We start from the raw sequence: 18,600 nt of genomic DNA on the forward strand, positions 1-18,600 counted from the left end.
CTTCATGTCTTTTGTGTGGCAAAGGTTTGGTGGGTAAACTGATAATCTGCTTGTCCTGAACAGTCCATATCACCAGAATCCTATGCTGCATTGTCCTTTGTGGCCCCTTCTTGTTTGTCTTCATGATGATATTTATATCCCCTTGTTGTAGTAATTATTTAAATCGGCTGCCAGCCAAGCCAACTATCTAAGCTGAGGCAGCTCTGCCTAGCTCAGCTGCCCTGTTTCTTTGCTGGAGGCCACATGCGTGCTGCAGCTAGAAATGGCCAGCCAGAAACACCAGTGCTGTCACCCACGAGATGTCAATATGGAAGCTCTGCCAATCTTCCACTCTGTCTCCACAAGAAGACACACATTGCCCAGACCATCCTGCCATCCACACGGGCCTAGTAGGAAAATGAGACTCTAATGCTTAACTTGTCCAAAAGCTTATATATTTGGCAATGATCAGTAACAAGATGCCCATACAATCAGAAGTGTAACCCAATACCCAACCTAGATATGCCAACTACCTTTGACTGCTACAGACACGTGAACATCCCGCCTCCGTGTTCCCCTCTCTCTCTTCCTCTCTCCTAGCTCCTCCTCTTCCTTCTCATCCTCTCTTCCTTTCTCCTCCTTTTCCTCTCCTTACTCCTTCCACCTTAGCTCCTCCTACATCCCCTTTTTGAAGAGCTATCTCTTCCCTTCTTTTGCCTGTCTTCTGATTGAGTAGATATTTGAACTTTATATGTACCTGCCATATTGCGGGTATCTGACATACAGATACTTAAAATACTGTACTCACAATGCCTATTATTAGGAACTAATATTTGTGCAAGCAGAGATCTAATTTGCCTGGGAAATAACTAGATGCCCTGTGCTTAGAAGGCTCTCTGATAACCTGGCATAGTATAGGCATTCAGTTTCTATTTAAGAAAGAATGGCACAGATAGATAGAAAGGTAGATAGATAGATAGATAGATAGATAGATAGATACATACATACATACATACATACATACATACATACATGGATACATAGATAGATACATAGATACATAGATACATGGATACATAGATACACAGATAGATACATGCATACATAGATACATAGATACAGGGATACATAGATACATAAATAGATACATGGATACATAGATACACAGATAGATACATGCATACATAGATACATGGATACATAGATACACAGATAGATACATGCATACATAGTTACATAGATACAGGGATACATAGATATATAAATAAGTACATAGATCCATGAGCATGGTATCACCAGGAAACTGTGTGTCAGTGTGAACATGTGGTGTCTGATCCTTAGTCTATAAAACAAGAGCTTAGGTCTTCATGATCATTTCTTTGTCTACCCCAGCATCCTTGGTCCATCCACTTGTAAAGGTTCTTTATATTCCAACAGGGATGTCAATACTCATCATTCAAACACGGTTCTTGTATTTATTTTAAAAGATGGAGGAACACTGAAAAATTTTATTTTTTGAGGTGTATAAAGGTGTGCACTGGCTCAGTCAAGAGTGGGTTGCTGGCATAATGGTTCTTTTTCCTCCTGGAAAAGAACTAACAAAGCAAACAAACCAAAACCAGACATAGCAAATGACATGACCTTTCAGCTTCACAAAGCTTGTCTCTAAAGTGGGCTGCTGGCTGTCCTGTCTCCAGCTTTGATGCTAACACTTGTCATGATTTTTTACTACAAATGGAAGGTTACTTTTCAGTGGAAACAAAAATTGGGTCACTAGTCTACTCAGTCCTTGGGATCCTTAATTCATATCCAGGTAGTTAAAGCTTAAATGATACTAGAAAATGAGCAACTTTATTATCTTTCCACATTAGAGCAAATTGTCTCTAAACTTCCTCCAAACAGTGGTGAGTGGGTCCGAGGTACTTTATCACCATCTGCCCTTGACAGTCACTCTGTAAGGTGCAGTCACAGAAAAGCCCGAGCCAACAGCCCAGATATTGACACAATTTAGCATCCTGAGTATCTCTGCTCATTTTTGTTTTAATATTTAGAAAAAGATGCTAGATGTGGCACACCATCATTTCTTCTGAATGTGCTCATTTTCCAATGTTAATAAACTGAGTAAATACCCTCTTACCTGCAAGTCAGTAAGTCAGGCAGTAAATAGTTTTCTCTCCTGGGTTATATAGCATTCTGTTGTTAGATTAATAGCAACTCGGGCTTTGCGTGGCATTGATTGTCACAACATTTCAGTAATCAAATGTTTCACAAAGCAGTGCTGACCGTGCAGCCTAGAGTCCCTTTACTCAAGAGGCTGAGGCAGGAGATTTCAAGGTCAAGGCCCAACCTGGGCAGCTTAGGGAAATGTGTCACAGAATGAAAAGGTAAAAAGAGAGCTGGAGACAGGATTTAGTGGTAGAGTGCCTGTTGTCTAGCCTGCATGAGGCTATGGGTTCAATCCTTGGGACCTCAAAAAATAAAATTTTACAGACTTAATAGTAAAGACTTCAGAATTTTCATCAATATTCAAGATTAAATGAGAATGAGAAGTTATTCCTCGGTTTAGTGGCACTCTCAACTTTTTATGTGCATTTTCAGGCTACCTCAGCAAAATGTTCGAGATGTTGAATCATCTATAGGTTGGTTCAATTTCTGTTTGCCTTTCTGTCACTTGAATTGAAGAACTCTCCAGAGTGAGTTTCTAGCAGACAAGAGAATATAAGCCAGACAAAAGCTATAAAATACAAGTCAATCTAAAGATGTATTTCAATAGCCTAGTTTTAGAAACATAAGCAACTATTAATATATTGTTACTATATTTAATATGGTGATGATATGTTAATATAATAAATAAGATATTGTTTAATAACATAGTGTGTATAAGTCTGTCTGTATTTTAATATGTTGGCAAGTAAAATATTTCATTCATGGCATAGTAATATAGTTTAGTGTAGACACAGTTAATGTATGTGTGTGTGTATCAACATATGCATGCTTTATTCTATCGTTCAACAAGAGCAGTGTTTTCCTATGATTTCACATGAAAATGCTTTGAAAACAATAAAACACTATAGGAAATAGCAATGTCTGATAAACTTTAGTCCCAGAAAGTACAGTGAAAGCTACACTTTGCTGATTGTTAGAGCAATATTGTATGGTGAGTGGTCACACTGTTACTGGTTCACACATACAGAGATAGAGAGAGGTCTAGTGGCATCCTTTGTTCATCCTGTGTCATAGGAAAACTGGGGTAACTGGGAATCCCTAGACCTGGGTCAGGAGTGTTACCAGAATCAAGGAATGGAATGGTACCTTCCCATGCTCATGGTCTCACAGATCTCCTATGTGTCTGTGTTGTGGCCCCTGTAGGTACATCAGGATTGGTGATAAAGAATGCGAATTCAACAAGAACTTCCGCCTCATCCTACACACAAAACTGGCAAACCCACACTACAAGCCAGAATTACAAGCCCAGACGACTCTCCTCAATTTCACAGTCACAGAAGATGGTCTTGAAGGACAGCTACTGGCAGAGGTGGTCAGTATCGAAAGGCCAGATTTGGAGAGGCTAAAGGTAAATATCACTGCATCACCCCCCAGAACTTACCTATCACCCCCTCAGCACAGATGACAATGCCAGATGCTTGCCTGTGAAGTAGGATTCTGAAACTGAGGAAATTCCTCCTGAGAAATACCAGGTAGCTAGGGTTGTGCCACATGCAGAGATGGACCAGGGCTCAGGCTTGGAACCTGTCAGTTAGCTTAAGCTGTCATTTTCTTGATTTGTAACAGATATAAGAGAATCCAGACCAATGTAGACCAGCCCAAAAAAACTCTATTGGAAAAAAACTGGTGGTTTTCCTTCGCCAGTGGGTATCAATTAAAGATAGCATCTTGGTTAGGGCTTGCACCCCATATCTACGCTCCTCTTTGTGCTAGGATCTCGGCTGCCTTGATCCTGTGCAGACCTTGGGCATGGTGCCAGACTCTGTGAGTTATATGTACAACTCTGTGAGTTATAATCTGTTGTATCAGGGAAGGCGCTGTCTTCCTGGAGTCATACATTATCTCTGGCCCTTACACTCTTTCTTCCTCCTCTTCTACATAGTTCCCTGAGTGCTTTAATGAAGACATTCTGTTTGGCACTCAATGTTTTAAAGTCTCCCACTTTCTGTACAATCTGTATTTGGGCGTCCCTGTGTTAGTTTCTATCTAATGTGAGAAGCAGCTTCTCTGACAATAGACAAGCGAGGTACTGACCTCTGGAGGGTTTTGTTTTTGTTTTGACACCTTAAAATTTTCATTTCCAGTTTTATTTCTGTTTGGATTTTGTTTATTGATTTCTTTGCTGGATTCTACTTCTGTGTCTTGATTTTTTTTTTTTTTTATTATTTCATTCCACCATTTGTGTCTTCACAGACTTCATTAAAGGATTTGTTCAAATCCTCTTTAAGGTTTTTAAACATATTCCTAATTCTTGCTTTGAAGTCCTTGTCTTGTGCTTTAGGTATATTGAATTTCTCGGGGCCTACTGTAATAGAGTTGCTGGATTCTAATGGAAACATATTGTCTTGGGTCTTCCTGTTTGTGGTCTTATGCTGAGATTTGGGCATCTGGAATAATGACATTTGAAGTATTTCTTGGCATTGATATCTGATCTTGTCTTTGATCAGTGGGTGTTGTGTTCTTTGGATGATGTTGTACTCTCTGCATCCTAGGCAAGTGTGGTGGCTGTGGGGGTCCCTGGTTGAGAATGCTTCGGAGTCCCAGGCTAGTATGGCCACTGTTCCCTGGCAGAAAATATTTCTGTAGCTTGGCAGCTATCTTAGTGTTTTACTGCTGTGAACAGACATCATGACCAAGGCAACTATTATAAGGACAGCATTTAATTGGGGCTGGCTTATAGGTTCAGAGGTTCAGTCCATTATCATCAAGGCAGGAACATGGCAACATCCAGGCAGACATGGTGCAGGAGGACCTGAGAGTTCTACATCTTCATCTGAAAGCTGCTAGTGGAAGAGTGGCTTCCAGGCAGCTAGAATGAGAGACTTATAAGCCACATACTCAGTGACAAACCTACTCCAACAGGGCCACACCTTCTAATCCTGCCACTCCCTGAGCTGTGCATAAATAAACCATCACAGTGCAGATACAAAGCCATACCTGAGTCTTACTCTGAGAGGCATATTGTCTTTTCAGACAAAGCTTTTGCCTGTGAGAGAGCTCCTCTGTTTCTCTGGGTAGCCGGTCTTATCTGAAGGGCTGGGTCTTTGGCATGTTTAATATTTGCTGTAGCCTGAGAACCATAGGCTTCGGTTTTCTCCAGTATTATGTTTGCTTACTCTCTCTCTCTCTCTCTCTCTCTCTCTCTCTCTCTCTCTCTCTCTCTCTTCCTTCCCTTCTTTCTTTCTGTTGTTTCAGATATTTGTCTCAGACAAACAAACAAAAACTTCCTTTCTTGAATAAAACCTGCATCTTACATAGTAGAGTTTCCCTGTTTTGCTATAACCCATTTACTTAATGCAAGTGGATCACTTTCATCCACTCTCATTCTGCTGGATCTGGTCAATACGGTTCTGAAGGATACACATTTGATAATGCAAAGGAGCAGGAAGAAGCTGGGAGGAGAGGGGGCAGAGGGAGATGAGGCACACACAGCACCGGGCATGGGCCACCCATGTCTGAACTTTGAGAGACAGAGGGCCTGGGCACCCAAACTGACCCTGTGAGCAAATCCCTAGCTGAGTGCCTTTACCACCCAATCCCTAACCCCCACCCCTGTGGCAACACACCACAGAGGGTGGCAATTGAGTCCCAGGCTAGTTTGGCCACTAGGTTTTCAAAGCCTTTCTGTGTGAGACTGGAAGTCTTAGAGCAGTTGAGTTACCTCTTAGCCCTTCTCCTTGGTCAGCTTAGTTTCCCAACGGTGAGATTTTTGGTAAGAGCAAGAGAAGGCTCTGTACATAAAACCTATCAAAATGATTACAGTTCTCCTGAGTTTCCTCCTGCTCTAGGCAACGGTGGTTTATTCTTTAGTCTTTCCTGTAACAATGTGGCCTGTCTCCCAGTGAGAAAACAGAAATGGGGAGGGCTCCCCATGCCTGGGTACTCAGGAAGGTTTTTACACTCCTGCAAAGGCCAGGTGCAGTTTAAGTGTTCTGATAGTGACTCTGAACTTGCCTGTCCTGTTTTGCTAGTGACAGTTGGCCCAGGACCTCTGTTCTTGGTACAGCTCTTTCATTGTTTTGAAGTCTTCCTCATAATAGTTCTCCCAAGCTGTTTAAATATCAGAGCATAAGCCAGAAATTTCTATTTTCTTAAACAGAGTCTTCCTAGAGGTAGCTGGTATTAAATAAGCGTCCACACTCTAAACCTTTAGAACTCTAACCAAATGTTAACATGCTGTCTGAGTTTTTTAAATAATTTTTCATAGTTGTGATCTGTATGGTTTTTAACCATTGTGTTTCTTAGCACGCTTGTGCTGCCCCCCCCCCCCCGTGACTCCCGTGATTATGAGAACTGTCCTGAACAAAGCAGAGAGACTTAACCACTTAACCACCTTTCCTAACATTTCCTGTTAGCTGGTTTTGACAAAGCAACAAAACGACTTTAAGATAGAGCTGAGGCAGCTTGAGGACAACCTTCTCCTGCGCCTCTCCGCTGCCGAGGGGAGCTTCCTGGATGACACGGACCTGGTAGAGCGTCTTGAGACCACCAAGGCCACAGCAGCAGAAATAGAGCACAAGGTGAGAGCGGCAGAGAACCACTGACAGGCTCAGTGCTCTGCTGGAATGGAACAGATGACAGTTGACAACACAAAACGCAGCTCTCCATTCAAAGGAAGTAGGAGTTTATTGTGGAGCAGATTATGAGTGACCATGGCCTGGGGACACAGATTCAGGTTACCCCGAATACTGTAACCAGTGTGGCAACAGATTCATGGTGTTTTTGTAATAACAGATTAAAAAAATGATTAGCCAAGGCGCTCACATTAGGTAGATGGGTTATAGCCAAACAGGGCAACTCTACTATAGGTCTCAGATACTACCTAGTGACATTCTTAGTTTTGAAGTTGGTAGAAGCTAGTAGTTTGCTAAGAGTCATTTTAAAGGTTTTAATGTTCTATTTATTTTTATCTTATGCACATTAGTGTTTTGCTTACATGTGTATCTGTGTAAGGGTAGCAGATCCCCTTAACAAAAGATAATTTGGCTGTGGTGTGAAACATTTTAACTCTCCATATTAAGGAAGTTCTACCCTTGGGCCTTGGAGAATCTCAACATGCGTGTGACTCTTATCATCACCACCCTCTGGGAACGTCAGTTTACACAATGTAATCAGGGCCTGGTGATTCCCCTAAGAAGACAGGTTTACTTGTGTAATTTAGGCCACTTAATAAACAGCCCTCAGTAGTTGGGTTACCAGTACAGGATTAAGAACAGAAATGGTTTGATTTGTATTTCAAGTTCCATAAAGATCCAGTAATTCGATTATATTAATATTTCTTGTGTGAGCAGGGTTGAGGCCTACTGGTTTATACGGTAGAAACTAGAGGAGGGGCAAAGTTCAGCTCCAAGAAATGATATCCCAGTGTATTGAGTTTTTAGAGAACTCTTTGGAGCTGAAGTTTTCTTTACAGGCCTCTGGTGGCAAGAACCAAGCAGGGAATGGCCCCATGTGGATCTCAGTAACCATTTACCCTGGGAAAGTGACAGTTTTCAAAAGCCAATTAGCCATTTCCCATGAACAGCTTCCTAGTAAGTGAGCAGCATAGATCACAATGGGCCACATGTGGTGTGTGCACTTTGGACTTTCACAAGTGGCCACTGTTAACATTGCAGAGTTTGGATCAGAATTAGACTCTTATTTGCTTTGTGGCATATCCTCCTTACTAAGTAATCCACTAATTACTCAGCAGAAGCTGTGTCGACATACACCCAATATATGTGCCTTAAATTAAGCAAGGCAATAGAATCCCAAATTACTCTCTCCTTTTAAGTAAGTGTTTTCTAGGTGTCTCCTAAGATAGTAAAGATTAGAGCAATTAAGTAAATTAAGGCTTCGAGTTAACTTCCTGTCTTCTTAATGTATCACCATGAAGTCGCAGCACTCTCTGCCCTGTATGTCATTCACACACATCATGAGTCAACACCACAGAAATGTTCAGGAGGAAATATTTTATCACTTAAAGCTGTGGCGGGCCAGCAGCATGTATTCTTAAGAGAGAGAGAGAGAGAGAGAGAGAGAGAGAAGAATAGGTTTGTATTTGGTTTTAGAAATAGGTTATATTTTTCTTTACTCTTAAATAAAACTGATTAAGTGATAGTGATATAGATCATCTCAGAAAATGTGCCCAGAAGCTAACAAGTAAGAATAGTGGGAATGTTTGAGTGTATGGAGAATGGAGATCTGGTATTGTTGGGGTTTGATGACTGGGAGCCCTCATACAGAGGCTGTTTAAGAATTGAGGCTATTGCAGGTGCTGTTGACCTTGGCTGCATTTGTGGATCTCGTTACCTAATAAAATCATTGGCACTGAATTGACCCAGCAGACTTTTAAGAGCCATCCCTGGGAGGTGATATAGCTGGGTTATTAAGGCCTGAACGAGAGAAGGGAGGCAGGAAGGTGACATTACTCAAAAGCAGATTTTGCAGAGGCACAACAATTAAGGTCATTTAAATCTACAGGGTCGGAAGCAGCTAGCACCCTCTCCCTTCACAGTGGAACGCAGTTGGTGAAAACAAGTTATTTGAAAATAGGACTTTAAGAATTTATTTAAATGTTGCTATTTATTATTTATGTATGTATTTATTAATTATCTATGTATTTATGTATGTATGTGTGATATGCACACATCAATATGGGCTCCCATGTACCACATTGTATGGAGGTCAGAGGATGACCCTCCAGAGTTGGTTTTCTACCCCTGGCCTGAGATCCCAGGTTCTAACTTAGGTCACTGGACTTATATGGCAAGCACTGTCACCCGTGGGTCATCTCGCTGGCGTGAATTTAGTAATTTTATCAACCCTCATGTCCACAGATGTCAGACCTGTTACGAACTTTACTTCCTTTGCTTGTTTTGATTTACTGAGTCAGGGTCTCACTCTCTACTGCAGGTTGTTCTTGAAGGAACACACTGTGGTATTGCAGACCAGCATTGCTAACAGCAGTGCTCCTGGCTTAGCCTCCCAGCTACTGGGAATACAAACATGACCACAACATCGAGGTCAACTAGTAATAGTTGTTCATTTCAGATATTCCTGAGAGTCCTTCCATTGTTGGAATTTGTTTAGAAAACAGAAAGATAAGTCACTGCTGTCATTTGATCCCATTACAGGTGACAGAAGCCAGAGAAAATGAAAGAAAAATCAATGAGACCCGTGAGTGCTACCGACCAGTGGCAGCAAGAGCCTCCCTTCTGTATTTTGTCATCAGTGACCTCCGGAAAATCAACCCTGTCTACCAGTTTTCTCTGAAGGTAATGACAAACAGGTTAAGAAAAAACTCACAACTCCAGAAAGTCTGATTTACTTTTTCTGGAAATTAGGTATTTATATCTCAGCGGTCCTGATAGAAGGGGAGGAAGAATGGGGCAAAGCATTTTAAGCAACTATTACATGTATCAGATTCCCTAAAACATTCTAAGAAAGCATTTCAGTTTTCTCCTCCTCAAAAATAAAAAATAAAAGGTAACCTTTTCAGAGTTCAAACAAACCACCCAAAAATTCACATTCTGTGATTATGAGAGCCAGAATTTTAGCTTGTGCCTGTTTGACTCCAAAAGCCAGGCTCTGTCTGCCATGCCACTCTGCCTCTGGGAAGGATTTTTAATTCTTGCTGTCACTTTTGAAAGGAATCTTCAATGAGATCCATCATCATGCAGTTGGCTCATCACTGGGTGTGAAGTTTGGTTTTTGTTTGTTTTGTTGCTTTTGCCTTTTGAAGACAGGGTTTCTCTGTGTAGCTCTGGGTGTCCTGGAACTCACTCTGTAGACCAGGCTAGCCTCCAACTCAGAGATTCACTTGCCTCTGCCTCCAAAGTGCTGGGACTAAACGTGTGTGCTATCAACACCTAAGCATTTTGTTTTTTAATAAAAACATTAAAGGTGGGCAAAGGACTCAGGGGACCCTGAAAAGGAAAACAATCTAGAGGGTGGATTACCAGGGGAGTGCCATGGATGAGAGAGATAAGATTAAGGAGAGAGAATCAACTAAACTGCACTTTGTTCAAAACACCATAAGGTAATACCACAAACACTCACCATAAAGATTTCTAAATAATAAAAGCATCTAAATAGCTACCATACAGCCATGTGGTACATCTGGTAGCTTTATTTGAGTGTGCTTTATGTAAAATTTTCTGGTTTGATTTTTATTTCTCCATAAGGAATAAGTGTTGTTTAAAACACTTGAAATGACATGCCTGTCATTGCTATGGTCAATACTTTAAACACTACGTTAATTTCAAATTTTTAAGTAATTGACTCAGCAGGTCAAAGCACCAACAAGTCTTAACCTGATTTCAATCCCCTGGACATACCTAGTAGAAGAGTCAAAAATAATTCCACAAGTAGCCCTCTGACCTCCACGTATGGGTGGACATACATATATCTTTAATGAACACATAGGCATATAGTTTAAAAATACTATATATACAGTAATAAATAGGAGGGACTCACCACCAACAAGTGTTGGGTAACCAGGGCTGTTTGAGGCACAAAAGGACTGGGGATCCCAGGCTGTGAAGTTGTATCTCTGGCCAGAGGGTAATGAGTATGAGGGTAAAGGTTACAAGAGACAGAACCCAAGAGGAAGGCACAATGGACTTGATCCTATAGAGCTTCTCAGGCTGTTAAGCAATCTAGATTATATTCTCAGTGCAACAAGAAGCCAAAGGAAGGCCTCAAGCAGACAGATGGCTGGTGTGGTGGCAAAAGACTCAGAATTGAACATATGTTAGGTATGATTTGAATCTGCAACCTCAAGACCTTGGAGATGTTGGTTCAGTGAGGTGAGTGTAACTAGCATGCCTTCTACTATGTGACTATATGTAACTAACATGCCTCCTACTATGTAACTTTATGTAACTGGCATGCCTCCTACTATGTAACTTTATGTAACTGGCATGCCTCCTACTGTGTAACTTTATGTAACTGGCATATAAAAGCCTTGACAAGAACAGTATGGTTGGAATTCACAACAGCAACAGTGTATGAGGAGAATAGGAAAGCTAAACCAGTAGTGCTTGCCTAGATTAGCAGGTGCCCAGCTAGGGCAAAGATATTCCGAGAAAACTGCAGAGCACTCATGAATCTCACAGTGAAACTCCTTTAGAACAGTGATACATTAGATCTACAAAAATAAAATTCATCCTATCATAGTTAAGGTTTATAGTTCTTGCCAGGCAGTGGTGGCGCACACCTTTAATCCCAGCACTTGGGAGGCAGAGGCAGGCGGATTTCTGAGTTTGAGGCCAGCCTGGTCTACAGAGTGAGTTGTTCCAGGACAGCCAGAACTATACAGAGAAACCCTGTCTCGAAAAAACAAAACAAAACAAAAACAAAAACAAAAAAAACAAAAAAAAGGTTTATAGTTCTCATAAGACACTGGAAAATGAAAAGACAAACTATAGAGTAGCAAAATCAAAACTCACAATATGTGTGTCTAAGAAAAGATTTGTTAGATATATGAAGAACACAGACAACTCAGTGATGCAGGCTAGATAGACATGCAGAGGAAGACAAAAGCATGCCTCATGAGAACTTGAGACTGTTCAACAGTCGTTACAGAAATGGCAAATCAAGGCAGACAGGGTCTTGCTCTTTGCCCAGGGTCTTTCTCTATACCCAGTAGGGGCTGCTAAAATATCAGCAGTGATAAAGCACCACAGCACCCTCACATTGCTGGGGAAATGAAGCTTCATAAGTTATTTTGGAGGACAGTTTGGTGACTCCCTGCTAAGTACAGGACACGGTTCCAATGTGACCTCATATTTTTCATCTAAGTATGGGCTTAAGAGAAATATGAATACAAAGAGTCACGCAAAAATTGATCACAATGCTCACAGACATTTTCTATGTCAAAGCTTGTAAATAATCCAAAGGAATTGCTCAAAATATAAAAAAAAGAAAAGAGCTACAGGTGCACAAATTTGTTTATCATAAAATGTTATGTTAGGAAGCAGCCTCTGGATACTGATTACTGGTTTATATGCTCATCATATAAATTAATCTTGTGTGCGAGAGATTAGAGAAAAGTCAAGATTAATCTACAGTAACCGAGGTGGGTCTGTGGGGCTGGGACTGGTTAGGGAGAGTGGTAGTAATTACTCTAAGGAAGCACTTAGGACTTTTGGGGGTGGTGAAAGTTGAAGGGGTCTTGGCCTGGAAGATGGCTCCATCAGAAAAATGTTTTCTACTCAGCACCCATATCAGGCATCAGGCGTCCTTTGAGCATGCTAACCAGAGAACATATCCTAAATGGGCAGCTCTAGGCCAGTGATAGACCCCGCCTCAAAAAAAAGTGTGTAATTAATAACACCTGAGGTTGCCTTAGCTTCCAAACACATGTATATGAACACCAAAGTTAGTAATAATAAATAACAGAGGGCTGAGGATATAGCTCAGTAGCTGAGTTACCAAGCATGTGAGGCCAGGATTTATTTTGTGCATCTAACAGCATAGGATTTTACACACACACACACACACACACACACACACTAGTATTATAAAGCAAATCATTCTGTGCTCTAATACTTAAAATGTATCCATAGAGAGAGAAAGATGTGTACAAGTCCATTGATCCGTGCCAAGGACCAGCCTCGGTTTGGAGAAGGGTGTTTGAGAATGTTGAATGCAATGACTCAAAGTCAAATCATGGGTACAAGATGAGAGCCTTGTAGTCTGCTCAAGATGGCTCCCTGGGTAGCTCTCTGTCGATAGCTCTTGGCTCTGTAGTCTGTTCAAGACCGCTGTCTCTCCAGATAACTTTTTCTGCTTGAGATAGTTCTCTTGCTAGAAAAAGAATTCTAAAAGTTCTCTGAATAGATTATGGGTTTTCTAACCAGAGTCAGAAAAGCTGTTACAAAAAATTTCTTGGATTTTCTTGAAAAAAAAAAAAATCTGAAAGAGTCATGTTTGCTCTCCATGGATTTTCCAACAAAAATCAGAAATTCTGTTAGAAAAAAATTCTTAAAGAGCTATGAAAATTCTAAAAGAGATGTGTTCGTTCTCCGTGGATTTTCCAACCAAAGATAGAAATCCTTTTAGAAAAAAATTCTAAAAGAGCTGTGTTTGCTCTCCAGAGATCTCCAGATAACTCAGCTCTTGCTAGAGAAAAATTCTAAAAACAAACTGCTATCACTCTCTTCTAGCTCATCTCAGCAGACCAAAAGCCCTGTCTTTTATTTATGTATCAATTCAGCCATATATATCAGCATTCTATGACCTTAGCCCTTTGGCTCTTAGGAAAAGGACAGCAAGTACCTTTTTTTTTAACATAGCAAATAACTTCACAGATTTGCCTGCCTTTGTAAGCACAAACAATAAACTTAGCTGGGATCCAGTCCTGAGATTACTATTCTGAACATATCTGGACCTAAATTCGCTCTGTCCCAGGCTGATCTTGAACTCAGGAATCTGCCTGCCTTTGTATCTTTCTGACTCATCAGCTGGCTGACTATCAGCTGACTATCAGCTGGCTCATAGTACAGTGCCTCTGTTTTTCTAGGCCCACAAAGCCCCACATATAATTCATATTGCATCACTATATTTTGTGTAGCTGGGAAACTATATGTTTGAACTCATGTTTTCTGAGTTCTTTCCCATAACCTTAAGGGCTGTCCTGAAGGTTTCAGTTTTCAGCATTGGTGAGACATTAGACACACCCTCACCTACTGGATTCGTGCTGCCTCTGATTATCATGGAGTCCTTAACTGTGACAGAGGACAAGTCCCCATAACCTTGGCAGGGAGAATATTTCCCAAAGGAGGAACATGAAATATATATATTTATGAACCAGGAATAAATGACTGAATTGATATGTAAATAAAAGATGGGGCTTTTGGTCTGCATGAGATGAGCTAGTAGAGAGGGATAACAGCTCAATTTTAGATTTTTTTCTAGCATATATATATATATATATATATATATATATATATTTATATCTATGTATGTATACACATGTATATGCATATATATGCTAGAAATTTATATAATATATATACATACATATGTGTGTGTGTGTGTGTGTGTGTGTGTGTGTGTGTGTGGATGTGTGTATCACACTCCTGAGGGAAATAAAACATTCACAAAGATAAACACTGCCTGACTCCACTCACGTGAAACACCCAGAGTAGGTGAACTCATGAACACAAAAAAGACTGGTGGATGCTGAGGACGGGGTGGGGGGCTGGGGGGGAGGTTGATAGTTGGTACAGAGACTCAGTTTTGCAGGATGAAAGGTTTTAAAGTTGGTGACATATTTTAATACTACTACACACTTAAAATAGTTGGGGGGGGGTGTCAAGAGATGGCTCAGAGGTTCAGAGCACTGGCTGTTCTTCCAGAGGTCCTGAGTTAAATTCCCAGCAACCACATGGTGGCTCATAACCATCCATGATGAGATCTGGTGCCCTCTTCTGGCCTCCAGGCATACATGCAGGCAGAGTGTTGTATATATATAATAAATAAAACAAATTACGAGAATAGTTTCAGTGGTAAAACTGTATAGGTATTTCAAACATAATTCAAAAGTAATAAAATTGAAGTGTATGTATGGAAGAATAGAGAATAGTCTGGTTGTTAAAAAGGAAATGCAAATAGAGTTTGTAGAATCATTTTAATAATGGTCATGAACTAGGCATAGTGGCGCTCACCTATAATCCCAGCATGTGGGAGGCAAAGGCAACAGGATTGACATAAATTCAACTTCATCCTTGTTTACAAAGTGAGTTTCAGGCCAGCCAGGGTAAATAACAGAAGACCATGTCAAATGTGCATGTACCCATGTAAACATGCACATGCACATACAGGTGCACATACATGCACACATGTGCACACATGCACATGCACACAGATACACACATACATGCACACATGTACACACATGCACACACATGCACATATGTGTGCATACATGTACATATGTGCACACATGTACAAACATGCATGCATGTACGTGCACATGTGTGCACACATGCACACATATACATGCACACATATACATGCACACATATACATGCACACACATACACACACACACTCATATCATGACATCAAACCTGGAATGAACATTTTCTGTGCAGCATAAACTCTCAGAGTGTTTTAGCAGCTCATGTGAGCCTCATAAAAGTTCTACCTTGTCCTCTCTCCCCCATAGAGTGTAAGCTGTACCCTTATGTATCTGAGGCTAGCTAGACACTCAAGCATGACTTTACTAACAGTCACATTGACTTTCCAGGCTTTCAACACACTGTTCCACAGAGCCATTGAGCAAACAGACAAGGTGGAGGATACTCAGGAGCGCATCTGTGCCCTAATAGAGAGCATCACCCATGCCACCTTCCTCTATGCCAGCCAAGCCCTGTTTGAGAAGGACAAGCTCACATTTCTGTCCCAGATGGCCTTTCAGGTAAGGACATCAGTCACTTGAAGCTTCCCTGGAACCCAAGTCTGACACCTTGGATTATTGCACATTTTCCTCCAAAGGCAAACAGAAATGCCTTTTCGAATCTCTCGATGACAAGGAACTTGAGCATGGACTGGCTTTTGCCTAAGATGCTTTGGTTTGGGGAACTGACAACCATCCCACTAAGAAATGTCAGCGAAAGATACTTGGTTCATCGTCTCAGGTTCTATAAACAAATTTTCTAGGTCCTACCAAAAATGTTCTTTGAGGTACAGATCTGAGTTTCTTACAGTCCTTAAAAAAAAAAAAAATCTCACATGGGCTCATCCATGTTGCTAACAGAATTTCTACTTTAGGCTGCATTGTACCCCTCTGTATAAAGTTAATGATTTTCTAGAAATGTAAATTTCAAAAATGATTAATATATGATGTAATAAACTAATTAGCTTAATCTAACCATCCTACAATGTAACCATGTATTAAAGCATCATATTTTGTTCCATATATATATATATACATATATATATATATATATTCAAAAATACAATTTAAAATTCTTTAGCACAATAAATAAGTAAAGAAAAAAGAAGCTCCATCTGAGCCTCATGCTCCAGTTTTCAGTGTCATTAGTTTGATGGAAATCAACTTACCTTTTGCACATGTGTGTTCTCTTGAGATCTTGTTGAGAAGGAACGAGATTCACCCCCTTGAGTTGGACTTCCTGCTTCGGTTCACAGTTGAACACACTTACTCGAGCCCTGTTGATTTTCTGACTGCTCAGTCATGGAGCGCTGTTAAGGTACATGACAAACTTGCTTTCTCAATTCTTCATTTTTTCAAGCAATGTGTTTCTTTAAGGTAGAAAGACAATTCATAAAATAAAGATGATATAGACATCACTTACTTTGTAGAAGCATGCTAGATACTTTGTATTATCCAATTGGCTACTTTCTTATCCAAAGATAAAGGAGAATTTGGTCTATGTGTGAGAGGAAAAGTTATTAGTAATTATGTAAGTCTGTCATGACCTTTGATAAAAATCAAAGGATATAAAAGATCATTTTTTAATTTAGTTAAATCTTGTTTCTTTGTTCTGTTTCACTTACATTATAGTTTTCCACCTTTTCTAATAGATTTTGAAATATCACAATACAGTAGTTAATTTTTACTATAAAGTGGTTAGGCTAGGGTTGAAGAGATGGGTCTAGTGATAAAGTGCACCCACATAATCCAGGTGTGGTAGTGGTACATCTGTAACCCCAGCACTGGGAAGGCAGGGACAGGAGGATCCCTGGAGCTTGCTGGCCAGCAGATTAAGCTCCAGATTCAACAAGAGACCTTTTATCAAAAAATAAGGTTGCCTAGCCAGATGGTGGTGCCACATACCTTTAATCCCAGGCCTCAGGATGCAGAAGCAAGCAGATCTTGAGTTCAAGGCCAGCCTGTTCTACACAGTGACAGCAAGGTCTATACAGAGAAATGCTATCTCAAACTCAATATTAATGAGGAGGAAGAGGAAGAAAATGAGGAGGAGGAAGAAGAGGAGGAAGAAGAGGAGGAGGAGGAAGAGGAGGAGGAGGAAAAGGATGGAGTGTGTGACATTTGTTGTCTCCGAGTCTTACTGCCTCTGTCTGCTAACCTAAGCCTAGTCCTGGAAGTTTCTAGTCTCTATACAATCTGATCTAAGCCTAGAATGTTTTCGACCTCTGAGACTTACTGCTGAATAAATTCACCATTTCTATCTCTTTCTTAACTCTGGCTGTGTGGTCAACTCAACTGTTCTGGCTCAAAACTCCTCTCTACAGTGACTGATTCAAACTGGCTTCTTTTAGCTTCTGACTGTATTGGGTCCAGTAGTTGCCTCACAAATCACAAGAACACCAATCTCAGTCAAACGGGGGATAGTCTGTGGAGCATGTACCTCAGGACTGATAGATCAGGGCCACGGTTCAGACTCAGGAACTGAAGTGTGATATTGAGTTAAGATCAAAGCCCTATAGGGCTTTTACACCTAAAGTCCACAAACATCTGTCCCAAATTTTTCCACCAATCAGGACTTAGGGATAGGGGGTTTCCTTAGGAATATGTCTGTGTTGTACACTTATCCTACTCCCATTGGTTGGGGTATTCAACTGTGGCAGGGGATTTGCCTTATCTAACATTCATGCCTTAATTTGCCAACCAGGATGTCAGTTACCCATATACATGTCTCTTTCTGTCAAGAAAGAAGTCAGTTCTTAGGGAGGTCTTGGGAACTTAAACTTTACTCAACCACTATTCAAAATGGAAGTTTCATTCCAAATAATTTCTTATATTGATGCAGGTGTGTCTCTTATGTTAGAGTTTATTCTAAAGGCAGCTTATAAAAGCAAATACCATAAAAGCATATATTCACATGTTGGAAAAACTGCTGGGTGGTTGGTTCAGGTCCAAACTTTTTGTGGGTAACTATACAAAGCACATCTACTAATTTCTATTGTGGTTGGTTTCTAAGGGTACAGGACAAAACAGAATATGTAATCAACTTGGGCATGAGAAAGTTTCCTAGTAATACCAGAAACAACTTACAAGAAAGTTTCCTTATAATATTTATAGCAGCACAAAATGGTAGGCTATCAGGTAACAGTTACCTAGACCTTAACATTCCATCTAGGCCTTAATATTTTACCTAGACCTTAACTGAATTGTTCTGCTTGGCCTTAAACTAAATTTGTCAATATGTTCTAATGTTCTGGCTCCTTCTGATTCTCTGGCTTGTTATGTCTTCACCTGTGTCTAGCTTTTTTTCTCTCTGCAACCTGTCTCTGTACAACTCTCCCAATAAAACTGCCTCTGTCCTCTGCATTGCTCGCTCTTAAGTCACCTCCCTTTCTTCTCTCATTTCATAAGATGAGATGGGCATATCCAGTTCTGTCAAATCCTTCTCTGATTCATCACTTTGTCTGCCACTCAATTAAACATCAGGTTGAAACACGAGTGCTTCCTTCTAC

At 40.5% G+C, this 18,600-nt stretch overlaps 1 protein-coding gene across 1 annotated transcript in view; it reads left to right on the plus strand.

Annotated features, from left to right (window-relative positions):
• Window positions 1–18,600, plus strand: part of Dnah11 (dynein axonemal heavy chain 11) — a 291,537-nt gene that overhangs the window by 238,834 nt on the left and 34,103 nt on the right. The window contains exons 66-70 of the mRNA XM_028773185.1: window positions 3,349–3,553; window positions 6,561–6,725; window positions 9,321–9,461; window positions 15,443–15,613; window positions 16,287–16,409. Of these exons, the coding sequence (XP_028629018.1) occupies window positions 3,349–3,553; window positions 6,561–6,725; window positions 9,321–9,461; window positions 15,443–15,613; window positions 16,287–16,409 (805 nt within the window). The remainder of the gene's footprint in view (window positions 1–3,348; window positions 3,554–6,560; window positions 6,726–9,320; window positions 9,462–15,442; window positions 15,614–16,286; window positions 16,410–18,600) is intronic.

Source organism: Grammomys surdaster, unplaced genomic scaffold (assembly GCF_004785775.1).
Source record: "Grammomys surdaster isolate TR1022 unplaced genomic scaffold, NIH_TR_1.0 223, whole genome shotgun sequence".
NCBI classification, from domain to species: domain Eukaryota; kingdom Metazoa; phylum Chordata; class Mammalia; order Rodentia; family Muridae; genus Grammomys; species Grammomys surdaster.